We start from the raw sequence: 24,016 nt of genomic DNA, 5'->3' as shown, positions 1-24,016 counted from the left end.
ATAAAAAGTGTCGGTTAAAGTTTGCCACAAGCCACCTGGGAGACACACCAAACATGTGGAAGAAGGTGCTCTGGTCAGATGAAACCAAAATTGAACTTTTTGGCAACAATGCAAAACGTTATGTTTGGCGTAAAAGCAATACAGCTGAACACACCATCCCCACTGTCAAACAATGGTGGTGGCAGCATCATGGTTTGGGCCTGCTTTTCTTCAGCAGGGACAGGGAAGATGGTTAAAATTGATGGGAAGATGGATGGAGCCAAATACAGGACCATTCTGGAAGAAAACCTGGAGGAGTCTGCAAAAGACCTGAGACTGGGACGGAGATTTGTCTTCCAACAAGACAATGATCCAAAACATAAAGCAAAATCTACAATGGAATGGTTCAAAAATAAACATATCCAGGTGTTAGAATGGCCAAGTCAAAGTCCAGACCTGAATCCAATCGAGAATCTGTGGAAAGAACTGAAAACTGCTGTTCACAAATGCTCTCCATCCAACCTCACTGAGCTCGAGCTGTTTTGCAAGGAGGAATGGGAAAACATTTCAGTCTCTCGATGTGCAAAACTGAGAGACATACCCCAAGCAACTTACAGCTGTCATCGCAGCAAAAGGTGGCGCTACAAAGTATTAACTTAAGGGGGCTGAATAATTTTGCACGCCCAATTTTTCAGTTTTTGAAATTCCAATAAATGTCGTTCAACTTCATGATTGTGTCCCATTTGTTGTTGATTCTTCACAAAAAAATACAGTTTTCTATCTTTATGTTTGAAGCCTGAAATGTGGCAAAAGGTCGCAAAGTTCAAGGGGGCCGAATACTTTCGCAAGGCACTGTAGGTGTAAAAAAAAATTACCACACAAAATATGTAACAAGTATTGAAAAAGTTCTGTGACCGGAAACTTTAAATGAACACTTCCACCACCCCCTTTAAAAAAATGTTTTTACTCTTACTTGAGTAGTTTAAGAGGGCTACGTTTACTTGAGTAAATCACAATCTACTGTGAGATTGTGATCTCTTTTACTTTTACTTTGATGTTCAGTACTCTACCCACCTCTGCAAACGGGACATTATTTGTATTTTTACCTAAACATGCAAACACCATCACCAACTGGCATGACCTTCACTCATGGAATGGGTGGCCAAAAATAACTAACTGAAAGCCACACCCCAATACACCATGCCACTGCCTCCTCTATTTAGTAAACAAGTCAGGTCACAATCCAGTGCATTTATCAGTCAGTAAGAAACTGGTCCTGAACATTACAACTAAGAGCACTGTATTTGGTACAAATCATTCCCTAAATTCTAGACCTCAGATGAATCTGGTAATGAATGGTGTGGCTGTTGAACAAGTTGAGGAGACTAAATTACTTGGCGTTACCTTAGATTGTAAACTGTCATGGTCCAAACATATAGATTCAATGGTTGTAAAGATGGGGAGAAGTCTAGTCGTAATAAAGAGATTCTCTGCTTTTGACACCACACTCCAAAAAGCAAGTTCTGTAGGCTCTAGTTTTGTCTAATGTTGATTATTGTCCAGTCGTATGGTCCAGTGCTGCAAGGAAAGACCTTGTTAAGCTGCAGCTGGCCCATTTTGCTCTTCATTGTAATCAGAGGGCTGATATAAATACTATGCATACCAGTCTATCTTGGCTAAAAGTTGAGGAGAGACTGACTGTTTCTTATGAAAACAGGTGATGCAATGTATTGAAAATCCCAAATTGTTTGCATAGTCAACTTACACACAGCTCTGACACACACACTTACCCCACCAGACATGCCACCAGGGGTCTTTTCACAGTCCCCAAATCCAGAACAAATTCAAGAAAATGTAGAGTATTATATAGAGCCCTTATTGCATAACATTTCCTTCCATCTCATATAGCTCAAATCAACAGCAAACCTGGTTTCAAAAAACAGATAAAGAAACACCTCATGGCACAACACCTCTCCTCTATTTGACCGACATAGTTTGTGTGTATGTATTGATAGGTAGGCTACGTGTGCCTTTAAAAAAATGTATGTAGTTCTGTCCTTGAGCCGTTCTTGTCTAATAATGTTCTGTATTATGTCATGTTCTGTGTGGACCCCAGGAAGAGTAGCTGCTGCTTTTGCAACTGCTAATGGGGTTCATAAAAAAAAGTTGTTAGCTTTAATTAGCTTTAAAAATGCACAATTATCTCTCAGCCTCATGGCAAAATGTGTAGAACAGCATGAGATTGTGTTGTCACAATGCCAGGCCAAGTATCATGATACCACGGGGGAAACTTCAGTGGCCTAGCATCCTGTTCACCCCAATACAACATATTTCATTTAAAGTTCACATTGTTCACCGTATAATAGAATACTGAACAAGCCTACCTATGATGTGGCTGGAGGAATGACTACGCGTGCATAATGATTTGAACGTCATTGTCATGAAACCACCTTTACTCTTCAGTTAAGACTCCCTCCCTCATAAAACACACACCTCTCTCTCACGCAAACGCACTGTTCCCAACTTTAAAAACGTTAGGCACCAAACAGAATGTAAGGAGCACCAAAAATATATATTTTTTTACACTTTAGTCTTCCATTAGGCCTATAAGAATCCTAACTTCGAAACACATCTCATGAGTAGCAGACACTTTTCCTTTTTTCCTGTGCCAATCAAATTTTCTTAGAACAACTGTCAAGTTACCAGGTTGTGAGCTAGCTAGGTAACATGACTGAACAAAGTTGTTTGTTATCAAACCAATAATTAGTGTCCGTGATTAGTTTAAAAACAGCCCTCGACATGGTGTGTGAAATATCAAACGCGCGCGACATCACGCAGAAAGAACAAAAGGTATCTCCGGTAATATGGGTGATATTTTTTACCGTTTGAGATCGAGACGATGTAAAGCTGCAGACATGCCTCTTGTAAAACGGGGCTTCCTCTCTGGCACAGCTGCGTGACGGTGAATTTGCAAAGCCTATCAGACTGGCCTGTACTCTTGGTTATACCAGGGATGAAATTATTCAATATATCAACTTTTCTCACTCTGCACGCTGCTCCAATGTAACAGAAGACTGACCAGGGTCTGCATCCCCCTTCGCCAACATAGCTAAATTATATTTAAAAAAGTGATGCAGGAAGAGCGGACAGAGAGAAGCAGGTGAGTGATGGCTGGAATGGAATTGGATACGGCTGGCTGATTACAGATGCCACACATGATATGCAGACATTATTGGGCTGGCACAAACAAGAGACTTATTGATGTTGCTTAAATACAACTGAATTTAGAAGCAAAACTAATTTAATAAACATTTTATAAAAGGCGCGAGTACTTCATGGCAAAATGTGTAGAATTACAGGAAGTTTTTTTGGGCCAAATAACACATTCTGGCCTCGCTACTGACAGACGCACACCACAGATCTCTCACCTTGGCCAGTTGGTGGATAATCAAGGGGATGAGTCCTGCGTCGATCACAGCCTGAACCTGCTGCTGGTTCCCAGCCGTGATATTGGACAGGAACCACACTGCTTCCTGTAGACGAACCAATCACAGACAGTTATGCCACAACACTTCCTATTAACAGTCCAATCTCACAGTCAAACCAAACAATTTCCTGTTGGCCTGCTAATCATTGACATTGGCTTCTCCCCTCCCCGTTTCCATTCCCTCTCGGGGGAGTGTGTGTGTGCTCTACCTTGTTGATCTTCTCTTTGGGGTGTGTGAGCAGGTTGGGGAAGTGGGAGAGGACGTCACAGTTGAGAACCATCTGTGTCTGCTCGTCTGTCCCTGTCACAATGTTGCCTACTGCCCTCAGCGTAGCAGTCTGCAGGAAGTGACAACACAGCAGGTCAACACCCACAATGTCAGCGCGTCAGAAAAGACAAAAACACACCCTGATGTATTACTTATAAAAACGCATCGTTTCCTCCCTTCCTTGAAATGATCACTGATCTGTATGTTGTAAGGAAAGCTAGGAGTTTCTTCAACATATGGCTGCAGTTTTACTAAAGTACACCTAGCCCTCATGATGAGTAAAGCCAAGGTTTTAATACTTGTTGATTTAAAATAAAATGTTTATTGGTCACATGCAATAACATCTGCTAATCAATGATTCATTTTATAAGCACACCATCTATACCAGTGTGTTTGGGTCTAAGTCTGAATGTTATCAGTTACCATGGTAATTGTTCCCAATTCTATGGTGTCCCTGTTGAGCCATCTTACCTGAACTTTGACCTCCTGGTGGCTGAGCAGAGGAACGAGGAAGGGGACTACGCCAGAGTCTATCACCATCTGAATCTGCTCATTCCCACCATCTGTCAGATAGGACAGAGCCCACACCGTGTCCACCAGGATCTACACAAGTATGTCAACGAGTCCATTAAGTGTTGTTTTGATGGGGCTGCTGATGTCAAAATGATGGTATGCGAATTGTACCATTTAGGGGTAATGAAAATACACTTCCATACTTACATTTATATCTGTGTGGTATAGAAGAACACACAGAGCTGGAACAATCTGGAAAAGAGAAAACAGTTTGAGGTAGAGAGAGGAAAAGATGCTGTGAAAAGCAGACTAGAAATGCGGTCATGTAAGGTATGTCGCTAAACATTCCTCCTAGTGATGAGTCATTTGGCTGACTGGCTGGAGAGACGATAACACTGCTCACACACACACGGTAGCCACATGTACATACCTCCTGTACTGTCTCCATGGGGGGTGGTGGCTCCTTGTTGCGACAGAGGTTTACGATGACCCAGGTGACGTTGCGGAGAAAGGAGATGGGTATGGAAGGGTTAATGAAGGACAGCAGGGGCTTGACCACACCCAGGGAGATAACATAATCTCTGCACTGTGGCCCGTCGCCTGGGGGAGAAGCATCACAGGTCAGGAGGTCATCATTTGGGCACAGCGTTTTTCCCTGGTTAGGTAGTGAGCTATGACAAATACAATGAAGTCAAATGAAGACACAGCAATATGAAGTGGATGTAGAAAGTAAGTCAGTTTTCTCAACAACAACAGAACGTTGAAGCAACAGAACGTTGAAGCAACAGAACGTTGCGGCGCAAGTTCTCCACTGTTTTGGTGCCCTGGCTACTACGCTGTGAACAGCGTGACGTGAACCCGTGCACATGCGCAGACACTGACTGTGACTGACAAAGCAAAGTCCAATATCTGCAGTGCTGCTCGTGGCAACGTCATTTCGCTGACATGCTGGCCACACCACTCGTTACGCTCGCACGGCAAAATAAATGTACACATACATGTAATTCAATCATTTCATCCAAACTGCTTGTGCGCATCTACGAGCATCTGCGTAGCTAGGCGCTAAAATAGAACTTGGTTCCATTTGACGCTGAACGCGCTCCAAGTCCCACCTCCACCAGCTCCTCATTGGTTTTTAGGAGCATATACCCACATGGGTGACTGAAAGATTTAACTGAGGTCCACAATCCAGTCGGTGGTGGTAATGCACCTTAAAATTGGTTGCCCACAGCGATATAAAGTACACAGACGACTGGAGGAGAGATTACTAGAAACTTATCTGTGGATTAATTGTCAGAGTAGAGAACACACTATTATGTGACTCAAAAATGGGTAAGAATTCTACAAAGACTGCATTTCAGGTAAAATAACAACTCAAGTGTTTATATCACAGAACAAATTAGCTCGCAACGGCAAGGTAGCTAGCTAAATGTCCATGAATGTTTCATGCGTTTCAACCTTTCCCAAAAATAACAGTTGGTTCAGAGTTAGTTTTGATATGTCAACCTGTGTGTTCTCATCTGGTGTGATTGGACAAAAACGAACATGCGCGTGACCGCTGTAGTCAGCATGTCAGTATCTTTACTCACCTATGATGTTGCCTAGTGCCCACACAGCCTGTTCACACACATTCTGATGGGGAGAGTGGAGCAGTCGCAGGAACAGGTGAACAGCATCTGTTCGTACACACAGAGAGAGTTAGGAATTGACATATCACAATTTCACACACAACGATAACATAACACAAGCATTAGTGAAGCCGGGCAGAGAGACGGAGCCCAGACAGACAGTCAGAATAAGAGCAGGGCAGAGAGACGGAGCCCAGACAGACAGTCAGAATAAGAGCAGGGCAGAGAGACCGAGCCCAGACAGACAGTCAGAGTAAGAGCAGGGCAGAGTGAGCTGCTGAACTTACTGGATTTGACCACAGCCTGGGTCTGTTGTGAAGTACCAGACGCTATGTTGGTCAGGGCCCAGGCTGCCTCGAACTGGAGAGACGGACTAGCGCAGAGAAAGGAGGGAAAGAGTGAGAGACAGAATGAGAGGCCTTCCACTAATATCAACCCCCCCCACACACACACATACACACACCTATTGTCCTGGGTGTGTCTCCATTCCTAACCACAAGGTCCTGTGTGTGTTGTCCTGAACACAAGGTCCTGGGAATGGGGAAATATTTTGTTTGGGTTGGCTAAAGAGAAATGGGCCAAGGGACTCTCCTGTGCCTGACACACACCTTATCATATCTCCTAGACATTAATCCTGTCAGACTACAGGATTACCTCCCAGTAAATGTCCCAACAGTGCATTGGTAGAGACGGTCAAAGGGAGGACATTGGTCTGAGGCATCAGCAAACTCACTTGTTGTCTCTCTCCAGACATTTGACTAGGATGGGCAGGATGCCAGACTTTATCAAGTCATCAATGGGAGGGTTTCTGTCACTGGAGAGGAGTTTTCTGACGGACACAAAAACAGGAAGTGTTATGTTTGAGCCATGGAAAAGAAAACAGGGTTTGAGAGATACAAAGCAGAGAGAAGGACAAGGTGATCACACATCTTACTCTACTTGAGAAAATTATATTTTTCCTAACCCTCAACCCAATTCTAACAATAAAACTTAACCCCTAAACCTAGAAATAGACAGTTTACAAGTGAGGACCGGCAAAATGTCCTCACTTCTAAGAATTGTAGTTGGTTTACTATTCTTGTGAAGACTTCTGATACTCACAAGTATAGTAAAAGTTGTACACACACTTTTACCTGGCAGCCTGTACGGCACTGAGCTGGACCACAGCGTTATCACTGACGGCATTCTTCAGCGAGACAGAGAACACACGTTACAGCACCACACTCAGAGGATGTCTTTTAGTTAACAAGTAGACGTGTGTGTGTGTGTACATGAAGTTGAGGCTGACCTGTAACATAACTTCTAGTGTGACGTTTTGCTGTAAAGACAGAAGGGACAACATCAGTACCAGGTTACAGAGCAACATAAACATCCATTTAACAGATCATTCTGAGGAGACACAGTGCTGTTTTCCCTGTGGCTGCTGCTGTGTTGGTGTGTTGACCGGCCGGTTGAGGCTGTGTGAGCTCACAGGCTGAGAATGTCATGCTAGCCTATCACTACACTTCACCTTGTAGCAGCTAAACCAGGCCAGACCAGGGCCTATTCCTCATTTCATTAGCTTAGTGACAGGTCTCCAGTCAGCAGAGTAAAAAGCTCCTCTTTACCCTGACATCCCCCTGTGGATCCCCATACAGTGCATTCGAAAAGTATTCAGAGCCCTTGACTTTTTCCACATTTTGTTACATTACAGCCTTATTCTAAAATTGACACTTGTGGAATATATATTTTTATTGTTCTTAATCTACACACACACACACACACACACACACACACACCCCCCCCCATAATGGACAAAGCAAAACCAGTTTTTTTTAATTTTTTTAAGTAAACTGAAATATCACATTTACATAAAGGATTCAGATCCTTTTTTATTTATTTATTTATTTTAAATTTTACCCCTTTTTCCTCCCCAATTTCGTGGTGTCCAATTGTTGTAGTAGCTACTATCTTGTCTCATTGCTGCAACTCCCGTACGGGCTCGGGAGAGACGAAGGCTGAAAGTCATGCGTCCTCCGATACACAACCCAACCAAGCTGCACTGCTTCTTAACACAGCGCGCATCCAACCCGGAAGCCAGCCGCACCAATCCCTCCCTAACCCGGACGACGCTAGGCCAATTGTGCTTCGCCCCACGGACCTCCCGGTCGCGGCCGGTTACGACAGAGCCTGGGCGCGAACCCAGGGACTCTGATGGCACAGCTGGCGCTGCAGTACAGCGCCTTTAACCACTGCGCCACCCGGAAGGCCCGTATTCAGATCCTTTACTCAGTACTTTGTTGAAGCACCTTTGGCAGCGTATACAGCCTGGAGTCTTCTTGGGTATGATGCTACAAGCTTGGCACATGTATTTGGGGAGTTTCTCCCATTCTTTTCGGCAGATCCTCTCAAGCTCTGTCAGGTTGGATGGGGAGTGTTGCTGCACGGCTATTTTCAGGTCTCTTCAGAGATGTTCGACCGGGTTCAAGTCTGAGCTCTGACTGGGCCACTCAAGGACACTCAGACTTGTCCCGAAGCCACTCCTGCATTGTCTTGGCTGTGTGCTTGCGTTGTTGTCCTGTTGGAAGGTGAATCTTTTTTACGCTCTGAGATGCACTGTCAACAGTGGGACCTTGTATAGACAGGTGTTCCAAATCATGTCCAATCAATTGAACTGACCACAGGTGGACTCCAATCAAGTTGTATAATCATCTCAAGGATGATCAATGGAAACAGGATGCACCCAAGTTCAATTTCAAGTCTCATAGCAAAGGGTCTGAAAGATGTTGTAATACATTTCCAAAAATGTCTAAAAACCTGTTTTCACTTTGTCATTATGAGGTATTGTGTGTATATTAATGAGGATTTATTTTAAAATCCATTTTAGAATAATGCTGTAACGTAACAAAAATGTGGACAAGGACTGAATATTTTCGATGCACTGTACATCATACAAACCATAGAGAGACCAGGGGGTTTAAGACCCATGTCTAGATTACAATGTCACACATAGAAATGGATTGTATAGCACAAACACAATGTCTAAGGTCAATCGATCTCCAGGAGGGTTGGCCACGCCTGTCCGGCTGGTCCTACCTGACAGATAGTCTAGGCAGTACATTTCTATCTGTAACAAGTCTCCTGTCTTAGAGATAGCCTGCCCAGCGCAATAAATAGCAAATGGGTCGCTAAAGTGACATCACACCCACCCCTTTGAAGTCAGAGTCTATGTCGGAGTCCTCAAGACTGTTCTCCTGTGGGACGTTCCTCTTCTTCAGTAGATGCTTGTCTCGTTTGTTCTGACGGAAGAGAGGGAGAGATTAAAGAATAAACCAACACATTGATGAATACTGAAATATATGACAGAGTGGCAACACTAACTTCTACAGCACCAATACTTAAGTGGAAGCTGGATATCGGTCAAAAAAAACAGCTGACCCTCGCATCCCTAGGATGTGCGTCATCTCTGGGACCGGAGTCGGTCTGCCCAGAGACATCTGGGGTACAGTTGGGGACAAAGTACAAACCCTGTGTCGCTATGGGGATGTCCTCTATAAGATTACTCAACTTTAGATACAGTGCCTTCAGAAGGTAATCACACCCATTGACCTTTTCCACATCTTGTGTTACAAAGTGAGATTAAAATGGATGTTATTTTATTGTCGTCAACTATTTACACAAAATACTAGAATGTCAAAGTGGATTACATTTTTATAACACACTAAATACACTGCATCTTGTTAAGATCAGTATTCAATCCTCTGAGTCAACACACATTAGAGTCACCTTGAGCAGTTGTGGAATATGTTTATTCTGAGCAGGCTTCCTTTTCCCCGTGTCATTTAGGTTAATATTGTGGATTAACTACAATGTTGTTGATCCATCCTCAGTTCTATCACAGCCATGGTGAAATCCCAGAGCAGTTCCCTTCCTTTCCTCCAACTGAGTTAGGAAGGGCGCCTGTATTTTCTAGTTAATGGGTGTATTGGTACACCATGCCAAGTGTAATTAATAACTGCACCATGCTCAATGAGATATTCAATGTCTTCAAGACATCTACCAATAGGTGGCCTTCTTTGCGAACCATTGGAAAAACTCCCTGGTCTTTGTTGTTGAATCTGTGCTTATAATTCACTGAATCTGTGCTTATAATTCACTCACTGTGTGGGGTACAGAGATGAGGTAGTCATTTAAAAATCAAGGCAAACAGTATTATACAACACAGAGTGAGTCCATGCAACTTATGTGAATTGTTAAGCACATATTTCCTCCTGAACTTCCCCTACTCGTTGAACAACTCATTCCAAAATCATCTATAACAGCCTCCACTCTCCTGGGAAGACTTTCCACTAGATGTTGGAACATTGCTGATGGGACTTGTTTCCGTATTTCTGTATGGACCTGGCTTTGTGCACAGGGGAGTTCTACTGAAACAGGAAAGGGTTTTCCCCAAACTGTTGCCACAAAGTTGGAAGCACAGAATCACCTAGAATGTAATTGTATGCTGTAGCGTTAAAATTTTCCTTCAATGGAACTAAGGGGTCTAGCCAGAACCATGAAAAACCGCTCCAGGCCATTATTCCTCCACCAAACTGTACAGTTGGCCCTATGCATTGAGGCAGGTAGTCTTCTCCTGGCATCTGTCAACCCCAGATTTGTCCGTTGGACTGCCAGATGGTGAAGCGTGATTCATCACTCCAGAGAACGCTTTTCCACTGCTCCAATGGCGGTGAGCTTTATACCACTCCAGCCGACGCTTGGCATTGGTGCATGGTGATCTTAGGTTTGTATGCGGCTGCTCAGCCATGGAAACCCATTTCATGAAGCACCCAACAAACAGTTTTTGTGGTGACGTTCCAAACGGCCTCTGGAAGCAACTCGGTAGTGAGTGTTGAAACCGAGGACGGACAGTTTTTACACGCTACACCGGTCCAGTTCTTTGAGCTTGTGCGGTCTACCACTTCGTGGCTGAGCCATTGTTGCAGAGCTCTTCAGTCAGGCCATTCTACTGACAATGTATGTCTAAGGAGATTGCATGGCCGTGTGCTAAATTTTATACACCGGTCAGCAACGGGTGTGGCTAAAACAGTCGAATCCACTCATTTGAAGGTGTGTCCACATACTTTTGTATATATAGAGCATTTAGGCTCTGTAACATGCCGGTTCAATGATCTACTTATTTTATGCAGCCATGGTATTTTAGTGGGGCAAAGAGAGAGCGAAGAACACGTGATCGAGAGGAAGAGAGAGCTGCGTCGCGAGATATCTTTACCTCGAAAATACATTATCTAAATGATTGATAGTTGGTGTTCAGCAGTCATAAAAGTAAGCCTTATTTACTTTGAAGAACTGGAAAGGTGATTTCGTCAGACAGCAGCTCTATAGAGATTACTTGGAATGAAATAGTTAAATGCAATATACACAACAACTGAAATATTTCATTAAAGTAAAGTGAATAAATGCCAGGTAAGTGATAACCAGTAATGGGCAGTCACTACCCTCATTGGGACTGTGTTGTTAGGGCATTCAACCCACATGATGCATTTAACATTTTGGAAAAAAAAATCATAACCGAAAATCAATTATTTTTTTAGATAATCGAACCAACATTAAAAAGCACTAAGAGACACAAACCAAATGAAAGGCTCCTAGTGTACAGTGCGACACACCAACTAAGGCTCCTAGGGTACAGTGAGACACACCCAACTGTAAGGCTCCTAGGGTACAGTGAGACACACACCAACTGTAAGGCTCCTAGGGTACAGTGAGACACACCCAACTGTAAGGTACAGTGAAACACACACAAATGCACACGCAACAAAAATTAGTATACAGACACACTGGTGTTGAAAAGAGTGTGAAACACACACACACACACACACACACACACACACACACACACACACTGGTGTTGAAAAGAGTGTGAAAGACACACACACACTCAACATGCGAGTCAGTGGTAGGAGGGATATTCCCTTGGCCTACATTCCAGTGTGTGCTGCAGTGCCGGGCCGTGCGTCACTGCTGGCGACTAACCAGCCCTGTGCTGCTCTCTGCTCCGGCAGCACCAACAAACCCTACTCTCCCTCACCCACTATCACCCATCAACAGCTATGTCTCACTCTCTGAATCAGTGGTAACTTCCCTCAGTTTCTCTTCCTCAACCAAGTGACTCAGCAAATCCCAATCAGCATCATGAAGTAAAAAGAGTGAGTGACAGACTCAAAAGCCTTGACGAGGGGGGTTGTTTTAGCGTCTGAGAAAAAAAACAGGAAGTGGAAGGAGAGTTAAGAGTGTGTCAAAGCCCAGAGGGGGATCTAGCAGAGGACGAAGTAAGATTCAAAGCTATGAACAGGGTATTCTTTTGCGTCAGAGAGATCAGAGTCAACATGAGAGTAGCGGATTGTTAGACATATGAGTGAGAGATAGCTACGTATCACAGGAGGGGGTCAGAGCAACCCTTCAGTCTCTGGCTCTTTACAAAGGTGTAAACAGAGCAGCTGCATGACTACCAAACTAATATGTTGATTGTATCCAACACAGTACAACCTGTATATTAAAGGATTCAGATTTAAGCCAATTTTTGCTTGATCTGAAAATGTGGTTGGAAGCTCCGTAAAGAGGGTGTGACGCAATTCTGCAGCCTCTGGAGGCGTGCAGAGGCCAAATCGAGCTCTGTACCAAATGTTTAAACAACTGCGGAGGGCACCGTATAGCTCCGCAATTACATGATTGGTTGACGGGTAGGTGGGGGCGGGGAGGTCCTGTATAAACAAACTCACTTCCTTGAGAACTTCCTTCACAACAGCTCTGCACTGCAAAACGCAAGTACACTATATACAGTACCAGTCAAAAGTGGACACACCTACCCATTCAGGGGTTTTTCTTAATTTGTTTCTACGTGGAAGAATAGGGAAGACATCAAAACTATGAAAAAACACATATGGAATCATGGAGTAACCAAAACAAAATATTTTATATTTGAGATTCTTCTAAGTAGCCACCCTTTGCTTTGATGACAGCTTTGCGCACTCTTGGCATTCTCTCAACCATCTTCATGAGGTAGTCAGTCACCTGGAATGCAATTCAATTAACAGGTATGCCTTGTTAAAAGAAAGAAAGAAATTCCACAAATGAATGTGTTTGAGCCAATCAGTGGTGTTGTGACAAGGTAGGGGTGTTATACAGAAGATTGCCCTATTTGGTAAAAGACCAAGTCCATATTATGGCAAGAACAGCTCAAATAAGCAAAGAGAAATGACAGTCCATCATTACTTTAATACAAGATTCTTCAAGTGCAGAACTTTGAAAGTTTCTTTAAGTGCAGTCACAAAAACCATTGAGCACTATGATGAAACTGGCTCTCATGAGGACAGCCACAGAAAAGGAGGATACAGAATTACCTCCGCTGCAGTTCATTTAAATTAACTGCATCTCAGATTGCAGGCCAAATAAATGCTTCAGAGTTCAAGTAACAGACACATCTCAACATCAACTGTTCAGAGGAGACTGCATGAATCAGGCCTTCGTGGTCAAATTGCTGAAAAGAAACCACTACTAAAGGACACCAATTTGAAGAAGAGACTTGCTTGGGCCAAGAAACATGAGCAATGGACATTAGACCGGTGGATGTCTGTTCTTTGATCTGATGAGTCCAAATGTGAGATTTTTGGTTCCATCTGCCGTGTCTTTGTCAGATGCAGAGTAGGTGAACGGATGATCTCTGCATGCGTGGTTCCCATCGTGAAGCATGGAGGAAGTGGTGTGATAAATAAAATCAGTATTTATAGAATATATAAAAATCACTACAGATCACTGGTGACACTGTAGGTGATTTATTTAGAATGCAAGGCACACTTACCCAGCATGGCTACCACAGCATTCTGCAGCGATACACCATCCCATATGGTTTGAGCTTAGTGGGACTATCATTTGTTTCTCAACAGGACAATGACCCAAAACACTTCCAGGCTGTGTAAGGGCTATTTGACCAACAAGGAGTGATAGAGTGCTGCATCAGATGACCTGGCCTCCACAATCAACCTACCTCAACCCAATTGAGATGGTTTGGGATGAGTTAAGAGAGTGAAGGAAAAGCAGCCAACAAGTGCTCAGCATGTGTGTGAACTCCTTCAAGACTGTTGGAAAAGCATTCCTCATGAAGCTGGTTGAGAGAATGCCAAGAGTGTGCAAAGCTGTAATCAAGGCAAAGGGTGGCTACTTTGAAGAATCTCAAATATATTTTGTTTTAGTTACTACATGATTCCATGTGTTATTTCAAAGTTATGATGTCTTCACTATTATTCCATTCTACAAATAGTAAAAATAAAGAAAAACCCTTGAATGAGTAGGTGTCCAAACTTTTGACTGGTACTGTATATACAAAAGTATGTGAACACCCCTTAGTGGATTGGGCTACTTCAGCCACACCTGTTGCTGACAGGTATATAAAATCGTGCACAGAGCCAAGCAACCTCCATAGACAAACATTGGCAGTAGAATGGCTTTACTGAAGAGCTCAGTGACTTTCAACATGGCAGTGTTATAGGATGCCACCTTTCCAACAAGTCAGTTTGTCAAATTTTTGCCCTGCTAGAGCTGTCCCGGTCAACTGTAAGTGCTGTTATTGTGAAGGGGAAACGTCTAGGAGCAACAATGGCTCAGCCTCTAAGTGGTAGGCCATACAAGCACAGGACAGGACCGCCGAGTGCTGAAGCGGGTAAAAAAATTGTCTGTCCTCTGTTGTAACACTGACTACTGAGTTCCAAACTGCCTCTGGAAGCAACGTCAGCACAAGAACTGTTCATCGGAAGCTTCATGAAATGGGTTTCCATGGCCGAGCAGCTGCACACAAGCCTAAGATCACCAAGTGCAATACCAAGCATCGGCTGGAGCGGTTTAATGATCACCGCCATTGGACTCTGGAGCAGTGGAAACACGTTATCTGGAGTGATGAATCACACTTCACCATCTGGCAGTCTGATGGAAGAATTTGGGTTTGGCGGATGCCAGGAGAGCGTTACCTGCCCGAATGCATAGTGCCAACTTTAAAGTTTGGTGGAGGAGGAATAATGGTCTGGGGCTGTTTTCCATGGTTAGGGCTAAGCTCCTTAGTTCCAGTGAAGGGAAATCTTAATGCTACAGCATACAATGACATTCTAGACGATTCTGTGCTTCCAACTTTGTGGCAACAGTTTGGGGAAGGCCCATTCCCGTTTCAGCATGAAATGGTTTGTCGAGATCAGTGTGGAAGAACTTGACTGGTCTGCACAGAGCCCTGACCTCAATCACATCGAATACCTTTGGGATGAATTGGAACACCGACTGTGAGCCAGGCCTAATCGCACAACATCTGTGCTCGACCTCACTAATGCTTGTGGCTGATGTCCCTGCAGCAATGTTCCAACATCTAGTGGAAAGCCTTCCCAGAAGAGTAGAGGCTGTTATAGCAGCAAAGGGGGGGGACAAACTCCATACTAATGCCTGTGATTTTGGAGAGCAGACTTTTGGTCATGTAGTGTATGAATGGCCTGACTTCTGCAGAGGCCGTATCACTGTAAATGCTGCAAGGCCAACGCAGGTGTCAGATTGACCATGTAGCACCTTTTAGCAGGAAAGCACACCAAGCATCTCAGGATAGATTATATCTGAATATACTTTTAAATCTCTGTTAATCACTAGGATGTAGTCTGTTAGAAATCATCACTAAGTCTGATAGTAGAGTATACAGAAACAGTACACAGGTCTGCAGATGAAGGGTGTAGAGGGAGTGGCTGAATGACTGAGGTGAATAAGAATTGGGCTAACAGTTTCAGGGGTCAGTTGTGGTCAAGGGCTCCATCCAAACTGGGATTCCCATGAGATCCCTGGTCCTGGGAGTTAGTGATGGGGGGGATTTATACAGTTTCATATCTGGATATTATTTTTGACATACATATATGTATGAGAAGATATCACAATATTATTTTTGTGCTAGTTTGCTGTACCAACATTTTTTTTTTGGGGGGGGGGGCACTTTTATTTCCATGACTCGTAGCTCCCTCTCATCCCTCTGCAGCAGACATATGGTGAGCAATATGTTCACAACATCTTATATCAATAAAATCACAGTATGGAATCAATACATATGTAATCATGAGAATCAAAATACATATTGTATCGTGATAATATCGTATCGTTAGGTCCCTGGCAATTCCCATCCCTACTGGAAGTAGGGTTAAATTGCCATTACAGTCAGTTTGTTTTTATTCCAAATTTTGGTAGGGATCTAGGCAGGATAAACTGATCCTAGATCAATTTCTACCTGCAGCATATGACTGCAGTAGGTCAAACAAAGATACCTGAGGTCACGGTGAGGAGGCAGTTTACATGGGTCAGAGGTAAATCCAGAGAGGTGAAAGGTCATGGTTGGAGACAGAGTGTTAGACTGGGGTTAGTGCCTCTATAGAGAAGGGGATCATTCTGTATGGACAAAGAGGAATACCCAGCCTGTCTGGGGCAAGACACAGGTTGAGAAAGAAACAGCCTGTTTAAAGGTCTGTGTAAGCAGAGAGGTGAATACTAACACATTAATATAGGGAGCAGTAGAAGCACCGCTACAAAGTCGTGCGTCAACAAAAATATTAAAATGAGGCTTCTTCACTCACCTTTCTCAGTTCCACTGTCACGTCATTTCGATGTCTTCTCATAGTCTGGAACACAAACGAAGCAATATGAGAAAGAAAATCCTTCATTTATAAAAACATTTTTAAGGAGAGTTATTCATAACAACATCTCTCTCTGGACTCAGGTCAGAACATAGGAATTGAGGGGACTAATATGTAAACTATAGTCTAACAGCATAACAGTAACACCACTGGATGTGGTTACGGTTCAGGTTAATCAATGTGTTTGTGTACCAGTATTAGTGAGCGTGTCCCTCTGCAGCAGAGATATGGAGATATGGTGAGAAACGTGTTTGAAACATTGAATCAGAATAGAATCGTATCTGCACCTAAGTATCATGAGAATATCGTATCATGAGGTCCCTGGCAATTCCGAGCCCTAACCGGTGTGTTCATAGTCCACTCATTGCTGTGAGCTGGTCTCAGATCTTGTGACTGTCGGTGCAGTTCATATTGCCATCCTAAATCGCCCCATACGTCACGTGGGTCAGTAACATCATACACAGCCTTGGTCTGGTCTTACCCCTGTCTAGAGAGGATGAGGTGCAGAGAACCTGAGTGAGACACCTTCTCTCTAACAACTCTTCTCTCTGAGTGAGACATCCTCTCTCTAACAACCAGACAGTGTCCCAGTCAGGAGCATCGGTATGAGCACCGACTAGATCAGCAGAGGGCCAGTGTGGGTCGATGCAGGCTTTTATTCTAGCCAAGCACTAACACGTCTGATTCATCTAATCTGGATTCAGATTAAAGACAATGATTAGTTTATACATATTAGGCTGTAGCCTAAACATAGCTTGACCAGTGGACAGTGTCCGGAGTCAACAGTGAGTGTTCCCCCTGGATACAGTGACCTGGGATGAACAATTAAGTCCAAGGCCACAACACTGACGGAGCAAGTCCAAACATGTTAGACTTTACAGAGCAAAGCAGATATTTGATAAGTAATGCTGGCTGCATCTCACATGATGTCCCATAAGGCTGTTTAGTGAGAGAGAGTTGAACTGGGAGGAATTGGCCAAAGTTGCCCCTTCTGCTGGAGCAGGGTCAGATCATCCTAGTGGTTAAGGTCAGGATTTGGGTTAACCAAACTCATCCTAGATCTGGGGCTATGGGAAACTTTAACCTCGACCAAACCCCAATCTATGATTTTCCCACTGCACACCCCAATACTATAGAGTGTGTGCCAAATTGTTTCAGTAATCAACCATTGCGGGGAACACACAACTCTCTGGTCCCAGATCAGTGCTTAATCTACCTCCTGGACCCTCCACTAGGCCCCAGATCAGGTTGTACCCAAGCTAGACATCCAGGATGCCAGAAATAGTCACCGCACTTTGCAATGTCTGTCTGTCCATCATAGTAGCCATGTGTTTGTAACGTTAGCTTGCGGTTTCAAAACAACCACTTGTGGGACTGGTCTACATCCCATGGTTGTAGATGGCTCCCAAAGACAAATCAACTCCTATCTTCGTCTACTATTTAGAAAACTCATTCCAATGGGAGCCTTCATACACTGGGGATGTCTTAAAGATGACTCTTTGTATAACTCTGTAAAGACATAAAACAGAGTGTGTGCGTTATTGTCAAAGATACCACAGCTAACCAATATAAATACGTGAAGTCAGTATGCCATAGTTTAACATTGACAGCTCGGCCATAAGATACCGACCTAACGTTATGCGGATAAAAAGTTGGTGTGTGGTGGAACTAGCAAGTAAACCGATTCAAGTTAACGTCAGCATGCAGTCCTAACATAATAATTCAATCGACATATTAACCGAGCGAGCTAACTGGCTTATGTAAACAGCTAACTAGAAGATCATTTACAGCACAGGCAGTCGTTCAAAAATGCCTATTTTAGCTGGTCACAGTTAGCTAGCTCATTATTGTTGGACAAGGCAAGGGTACTAACCAAAAATATATCGAGCTACTGTCAGTTCTGAACAGGGTTCAGTTAGTTAGAGAGTCTATGTAGCTAATACATGCTTCTGCTAACTACCGTCTTTGGATTTGGCCAGTTGGGCTGTCAACTATATTCTGCTTTCAAAACAGGTGGTAGCTAAGTTAACTGCTTAGGTAATCAGCTAGGTAATAGTTCGTCGTTAGCGAAGCCGGCTGAGCACATTGCTAGCTTACGTTACAATCTTTGCTTGCAAGCTAGCTAGCTAACTAACTAACACGGCTTCATCAAAAGCTTGTCAGCAGACAAGGCCGGTGAAGATAGCCGGTGTCTAAAGTAAAAATACAACACGAATCACTGGTAACCCGCTCTATCCAAATGCGAGGCATCCTACCTCGACATCGCGTCCCTTGTTTTTGAAGCTCTTGATACGGTGGTTATCCAAGTCGGCGTTTTCTGCCATGTCTGTTTGCTTGGTTCGTGAGTACTCTGGCGTTTGATCTCGTGAAAGGCAGAGCACTGTAAATATACTGCTGAGCGACCAGACGTAATTCAGATGGGTAGTATGAGGGAGGAGCTCGGTGACGGGCTATCCTATTTTTGATGGGATGTTTTAGAAATGGCTCGCAAAGCCATTTTTAAATATCATTCATTTAAAACATTTTGAAAATCTGCAGACACCTCAGTAAGTCATGTACCTTGGCTTAGCCAAAAAATATTTTCCCATCAGGATTTTGTCCTATTCACTACAAGGTACACGGTGTCATAAAGGCATCAGTAAGAGAGGCCTGTGAATCAAATCAAAATCAAATCAAACTTTGTGTCACTTTATTTGCCGAATACAACAAGTGTAGACCTTACCGTGAAATGCTTACTTACAAGCCCTTAACCAACAGTGCAGTTCAAGAACTATGAACATATTTACCAAATAAACACAATACAATTAAAATAACGAGGCTACTGTATATACAGGGGGTACCAGTACCGAGTCAGTGTGCGGGGTACACTGTGTTTGGACCATGATAGTTTGTTAGTGATATGGACACCAAGGAACTTTAAAATCTCGACCTGCTCCACTACGGCCCAGTCAATGTTAATGGGGGCCTGTTTGACCCGCCTTTTCCTGTAGTCCACGATCAGCTAATTATGAAATGCATGGCAAGGTTTGTATGGTGCCTTTATCAAAGCATGACTTATGGTGTTTTCACATTTAGTCAGTCCTCTTTAAAGTGAACTCTGGGGTAAAGAGAAAAAACTAAATAACTCAGTTCACTTTGTATTCATACTGCCCTTGCCTTTAAATGAGGAATCAACTCTTTTGCCAGTTCACTTCAACTATTTAGAAAGGAACCAATATCCTTTTCCAACATCCACACTGGGTTTTAACAAAGTGTAGGACAAGCCATTCAATCAAAATGCATTAGCGGACAGCTAGATATACCTACTTACATTTTGGAAGCTAATAGACTGCATTTAGTTAAAATATGAGACATAATTGTAATCCGTAGTTACTATTAACATTTGATTGCTATTTATTCTGTAACCAATAGAATAACTGCAAAATAAATAATGCTGTAATTGAAAATTGTACACCCAAGGTAGGCTACTGTCCCTTTAAGAGCTAGAATAGATTTTGTGCCCTGTTGTGATTCTCACCAAATCTGTTGTCTACTCACACTATTCAAACCCCACAATCAATTAATAGCTTAAAGCTCTCTTAGCCTTTATATCAGATATTGCAAACAAATAATCTGAACTAAAAACGTCCTTGACAATCACTAATCAATATCCAAAAACAGCACATTTTTTCCCCACAAAACTGCACATCAGCTTCTCTTTTGTGGCAACAATGTGAGGGTTTATGGCAGGGGAAACAGTGTTGCAGTAGTCTAGTGTGTCAGGGTTTATGGCAGGGGGAACGGTGTTGCAGTAGTCTAGTGTGTCAGGATTTATGGCAGGGGGAACAGGGTTGCAGTAGTCTAGGGTGGGAATAATGACAAGTGAACCTGGGGAGCTTTGCATTCACATTGCCCTAAAAAAAGGAACCTGACTGCAGAATTCAAGCAAACCAAACTCAGACCACATCTCAAGATGGTCTCAGTTCAGTTCGCTTCGGTGGCTCTTTTGAGCAGTCTGAGTTCCTTTGGAGTGTTCACACTGTACAAAGAAATAAGCGAACCGCACTGAGTTCACAAAAATTGTCTGAAAGTGACCAAGTGTGAAAGCACCGTTAGGTGTTGTGCCAAAAGCTTAGCCACAATTTAAGCCGAATGTTTTTAACCTTTTCTAAAACAAACACCCACATACCATTAAACCAATGAGTTCCAAAATAGTTCAATGCTTCTAGAGACAAGTTTCTTTATTGTATTAGACAATAAGTATTCAGGTGTGGGTTAATATTCAACATACATCTCATTAGTGCAAACTAAAACAAGCATTTAACATTTGAGACAGTTTTCACACTTCAAAAAGGAGATATGTGTTCATCTGACGGTTGAAATATAGTAGGGTAGGACAACGTCACATCCACAAATACAGCGTTGGGGAGTAACAGCAAAATTGTTATAAGATCACAGATAATTTTGAAAAACTAGATTACTTCTTGGATTACTTTCACAATTTCTAACACCTCTTAAAAGGAATGTAATCCAAAAGTAATCAGAATACGTTACGGAGTTTGGGCAATCCAAAAGTTGCGCCTCTGATTAGAATTTGACAGGTAACTAGTAAAGGATTACATTCAGAAAGTAACCTACCCAACCCCAATCTGGAATAACCATCAGAGCCGTGACAAATTACTTTAAATGACAGATCATGATCAAAATATGAAAAATCTAAATACGAATAACTAAATCAATGTCAATTATTAGGGAAACAAAACATCGAACATTAGTGTCAGCTATAAACAAATACAATTTGTATATATATTTTGGGGTGTGTATGCCCCCACATATCAATATGGCATTAAGAGTTAATTGAGATTCCATAATCAAACCATACATAGGTAGCAGTAAAGAACACTCAACATGGCTTCTGGTCCAGACCAATGGACATGTGTAGTGATTGCACAACAATACTGTCAGACTCAACACATAAACATTGTTTAAACTCTTTTCAGAAAGAAGCAGCAACCATAACAAATTGTTGCAATGCAGGATGATTACAACTGAAGCAAAGCAATATTGACTAACTTGACTGTCTTTCAGCTGCAAATGCACACACACACACACACACACCACTTTGGCTACTCAATGCCCTTCACCGCTGACTTGGGATCAATTTTCTTACTGCTCCAGTGTTGGCATCAACCAAGAGCTAAACCAACTGGACCCAGAACAGCTTTAAAGCAGAGTAACCAGAACACATACAGAGGGACACTCAAACCAGCTGGAACGAGGGTGGGGATCACAGATCTCTGCGGAGCAACAAGGAGCGCTGAGGGTTGTGTGTGTGTGTGTGTGTAAAGGCCTGGAGGTATAAGGAGGTGCTGGTCAGAAAATCTGCTGCTCGAACAGAATCTTCTCAAAGCCTTGCGGCGCCGTATGGTAGAAGTCACTGAACTGGCAGTCTAAGATGGCGCTGTCATCCACTGGGACAGAAGAGAAAGATCAAATCAACAAGTCAGTGTTCATGAGGATACTTTAGCAGGTATAACTCACTGACTGGATCTCAATTTAGCACTTCAGCGTTAGGAACCACATGGGAAACCCTGTGTGCCAGCAACAACAAATATACAGTAGTATTAAATTACCTTAACATCATATGCTACCAAAAGGAAGGATGTCAGTTTCAGCTTTGTACTTACTGCCCTCTTGTGGCAGAAAAATATAACCATAAATATTTTGGGGGCAGATTTACTAGGCATTTGAGACTGTTTTTTTCCACTGGGAATTAACAAAATGGAGAGCAAGGGTTAACATATGTTATGTTAATACAAGTTAAGAGAAATAATAAAATATGAATAAAACTTTGATATTGGTAGTTTTCCCTCCTGAGAAAGTAAGAATCAAATCAACATGTCACATGCGCTGAATACAACAAGTGTAGACTTGACCGTGAAATGCTGACTTACAAGCCCTTAACCAACAGTGCAGTTCAAGAAGAGTAAAAAAAAACATTTTACCAAGTAGACTGAAGTAAAAAAGTAATAATAAAAAGTAACACAATAAGAATAACGAGGCTATATACAGGGGGCACTGGTACGGAGTCAGTGTGTGGAGGTACAGGCTAGTTGAGGTAATGTGTACATGTAGGTAGGGGTGAAGTGACCATGCATAGATAATAAACAGCAAGTAGCAGCAGTGTACAAAAGAGAAGGGGGGTCAATGTAAATTGTCCAGTGGCGATTTTATTAATTGTTCAGCAGTCTTATGGCTTGGGGGTAGAAGCTGTTGAGGAGCCTTTTGGTCCTAGACTTGGCACTTCAGTACCACTTGCTGTGCGGTAGCAGAGAAATACATATATAACTTGGGTGACTGAAGTTTTTGGGGCTTTCCTATGACACGGTCTATTATATAGGTCCTGGATGGCAGGAAGCTTGGCCCCAGTGATGTACTGGGCCGTCTGCACTACCCTCTGTAGCGCCTTATGGTCAGATGCCGAGCAGTTGCCATACCAGGCGGTGATCCAACCGGTCAGGACGCTCTCGATGGTGCAGCTGTAGAACCGTTTAAGGATCTGGCGACCCATGCCAAATCTTTTCAGTCTCCTGAGGGGGGAAAGGTTTTGTCGTGCCCTCTTCACGACTGTCTTGGTATGTTTGGACCATGAAGGTCCCTGTGCATGCAGCTGTGTACACACACACACTCACCATAAACCACTGGGAACACGGTGCCTCTGATCCCTGAAGCTGGACAGTGCATATTCTTCCCATTCAGATAGAGATTCAGCTCCACATGGTCGTATGTGATGCCCTGAGACGAAAAAACAACTGATTAGATTCCCTGTACACCTTCTGGCTGAATTTCCCCTTAGCCTGTCCAGAGAGGAAGAGGTAAATCAAAAGGTTTCACTCTTGCCAAAATAAGCCCAATGTTTCTATGGGTTTATTTTGGACCTAAGCTTGTCGCCTGCCTTCCTGACTTTGGGACAACGACTCCCACTGGGCAGTGACATGAGCATCTCTTCATTATGTACAGGTCCAAGAGGCATCTAAACAGCTTCTATCCCCAAGCAATAAGACTCCTGAACACCTAATCAAATGGCCACCCAGACTATTTACATTGTCCCCCCTCTCCCCCTCTTTACACCACTACTACTCTGTTATCATCTATGCATAGTCACTTTAATAACTCTACCTACATGTACATATTACCTCAACTAACCGGTGACCCCACACATTGACTCTGTACATAGTCTCCCTATTGTTATTTTACTGCTGATCTTTAATTACTTGTAACTTTTATTTGTTATTCTTAGCCGTATTTTTTTTTATGCATTGTTGGGGCTCGTCAGGAAGCATTCACTGTTGTATTCGACGCATGTGACTAATACAATTCTATTTGATCTCTGGCCCGGCCCAATCTACCTCTATAGAGGTGGGACTTCCTCCAAAACACCTTAAGTAGCCTCACCTGTCCATAATCAGTGTGACAA

General features: G+C 43.0%; 2 protein-coding genes across 7 annotated transcripts in view; both read right to left on the bottom strand.

Annotated features, from left to right (window-relative positions):
• LOC139404733 (importin subunit alpha-4-like) overlaps nt 1-18,946 on the bottom strand; it is a 28,379-nt gene extending 9,433 nt beyond the window's left edge. For 2 of the 3 annotated variants that reach the window (XR_011633848.1, XM_071147348.1), the window contains exons 1-13: nt 18,816-18,946; nt 16,501-16,545; nt 9,064-9,153; nt 7,164-7,193; nt 7,009-7,061; nt 6,609-6,704; nt 6,163-6,248; nt 5,837-5,923; nt 4,678-4,847; nt 4,455-4,499; nt 4,206-4,337; nt 3,676-3,804; nt 3,408-3,512 (exon numbers count right to left, since the gene is read on the bottom strand). Coding sequence is in view for 2 of the 3 variants with exons in the window: in XM_071147348.1 (XP_071003449.1) it covers nt 3,408-3,512; nt 3,676-3,804; nt 4,206-4,337; nt 4,455-4,499; nt 4,678-4,847; nt 5,837-5,923; nt 6,163-6,248; nt 6,609-6,704; nt 7,009-7,061; nt 7,164-7,193; nt 9,064-9,153; nt 16,501-16,545; nt 18,816-18,884 (1,137 nt within the window). In the remaining variant the exon portion in view is untranslated. Of the gene's footprint in view, nt 1-3,407; nt 3,513-3,675; nt 3,805-4,205; nt 4,338-4,454; nt 4,500-4,677; nt 4,848-5,836; nt 5,924-6,162; nt 6,249-6,608; nt 6,705-7,008; nt 7,062-7,163; nt 7,194-9,063; nt 9,154-16,500; nt 18,070-18,815 lie in introns of all 3 variants that reach the window. The other variant, XM_071147354.1, reaches the window with a different exon arrangement.
• Nucleotides 18,947-20,762: 1,816 nt separating this feature from the next.
• The window catches only part of LOC139404703 (SPRY domain-containing protein 7), a 39,693-nt gene continuing 36,439 nt past the window's right edge, over nt 20,763-24,016 (bottom strand). For all 4 annotated transcript variants that reach the window (XM_071147345.1, XM_071147331.1, XM_071147347.1 and 1 more), the window contains 2 exons: nt 23,232-23,334; nt 20,763-22,010 (listed from right to left, as the gene is read on the bottom strand). In XM_071147345.1, the coding sequence (XP_071003446.1) occupies nt 21,913-22,010; nt 23,232-23,334 (201 nt within the window). In that variant the 3' untranslated portion in view covers nt 20,763-21,912. The remainder of the gene's footprint in view (nt 22,011-23,231; nt 23,335-24,016) is intronic.

This window comes from Oncorhynchus clarkii, chromosome 3, assembly GCF_045791955.1.
Source record: "Oncorhynchus clarkii lewisi isolate Uvic-CL-2024 chromosome 3, UVic_Ocla_1.0, whole genome shotgun sequence".
Taxonomy (NCBI): domain Eukaryota; kingdom Metazoa; phylum Chordata; class Actinopteri; order Salmoniformes; family Salmonidae; genus Oncorhynchus; species Oncorhynchus clarkii.
This window is presented reverse-complemented; position numbering and strand designations above follow the sequence as displayed.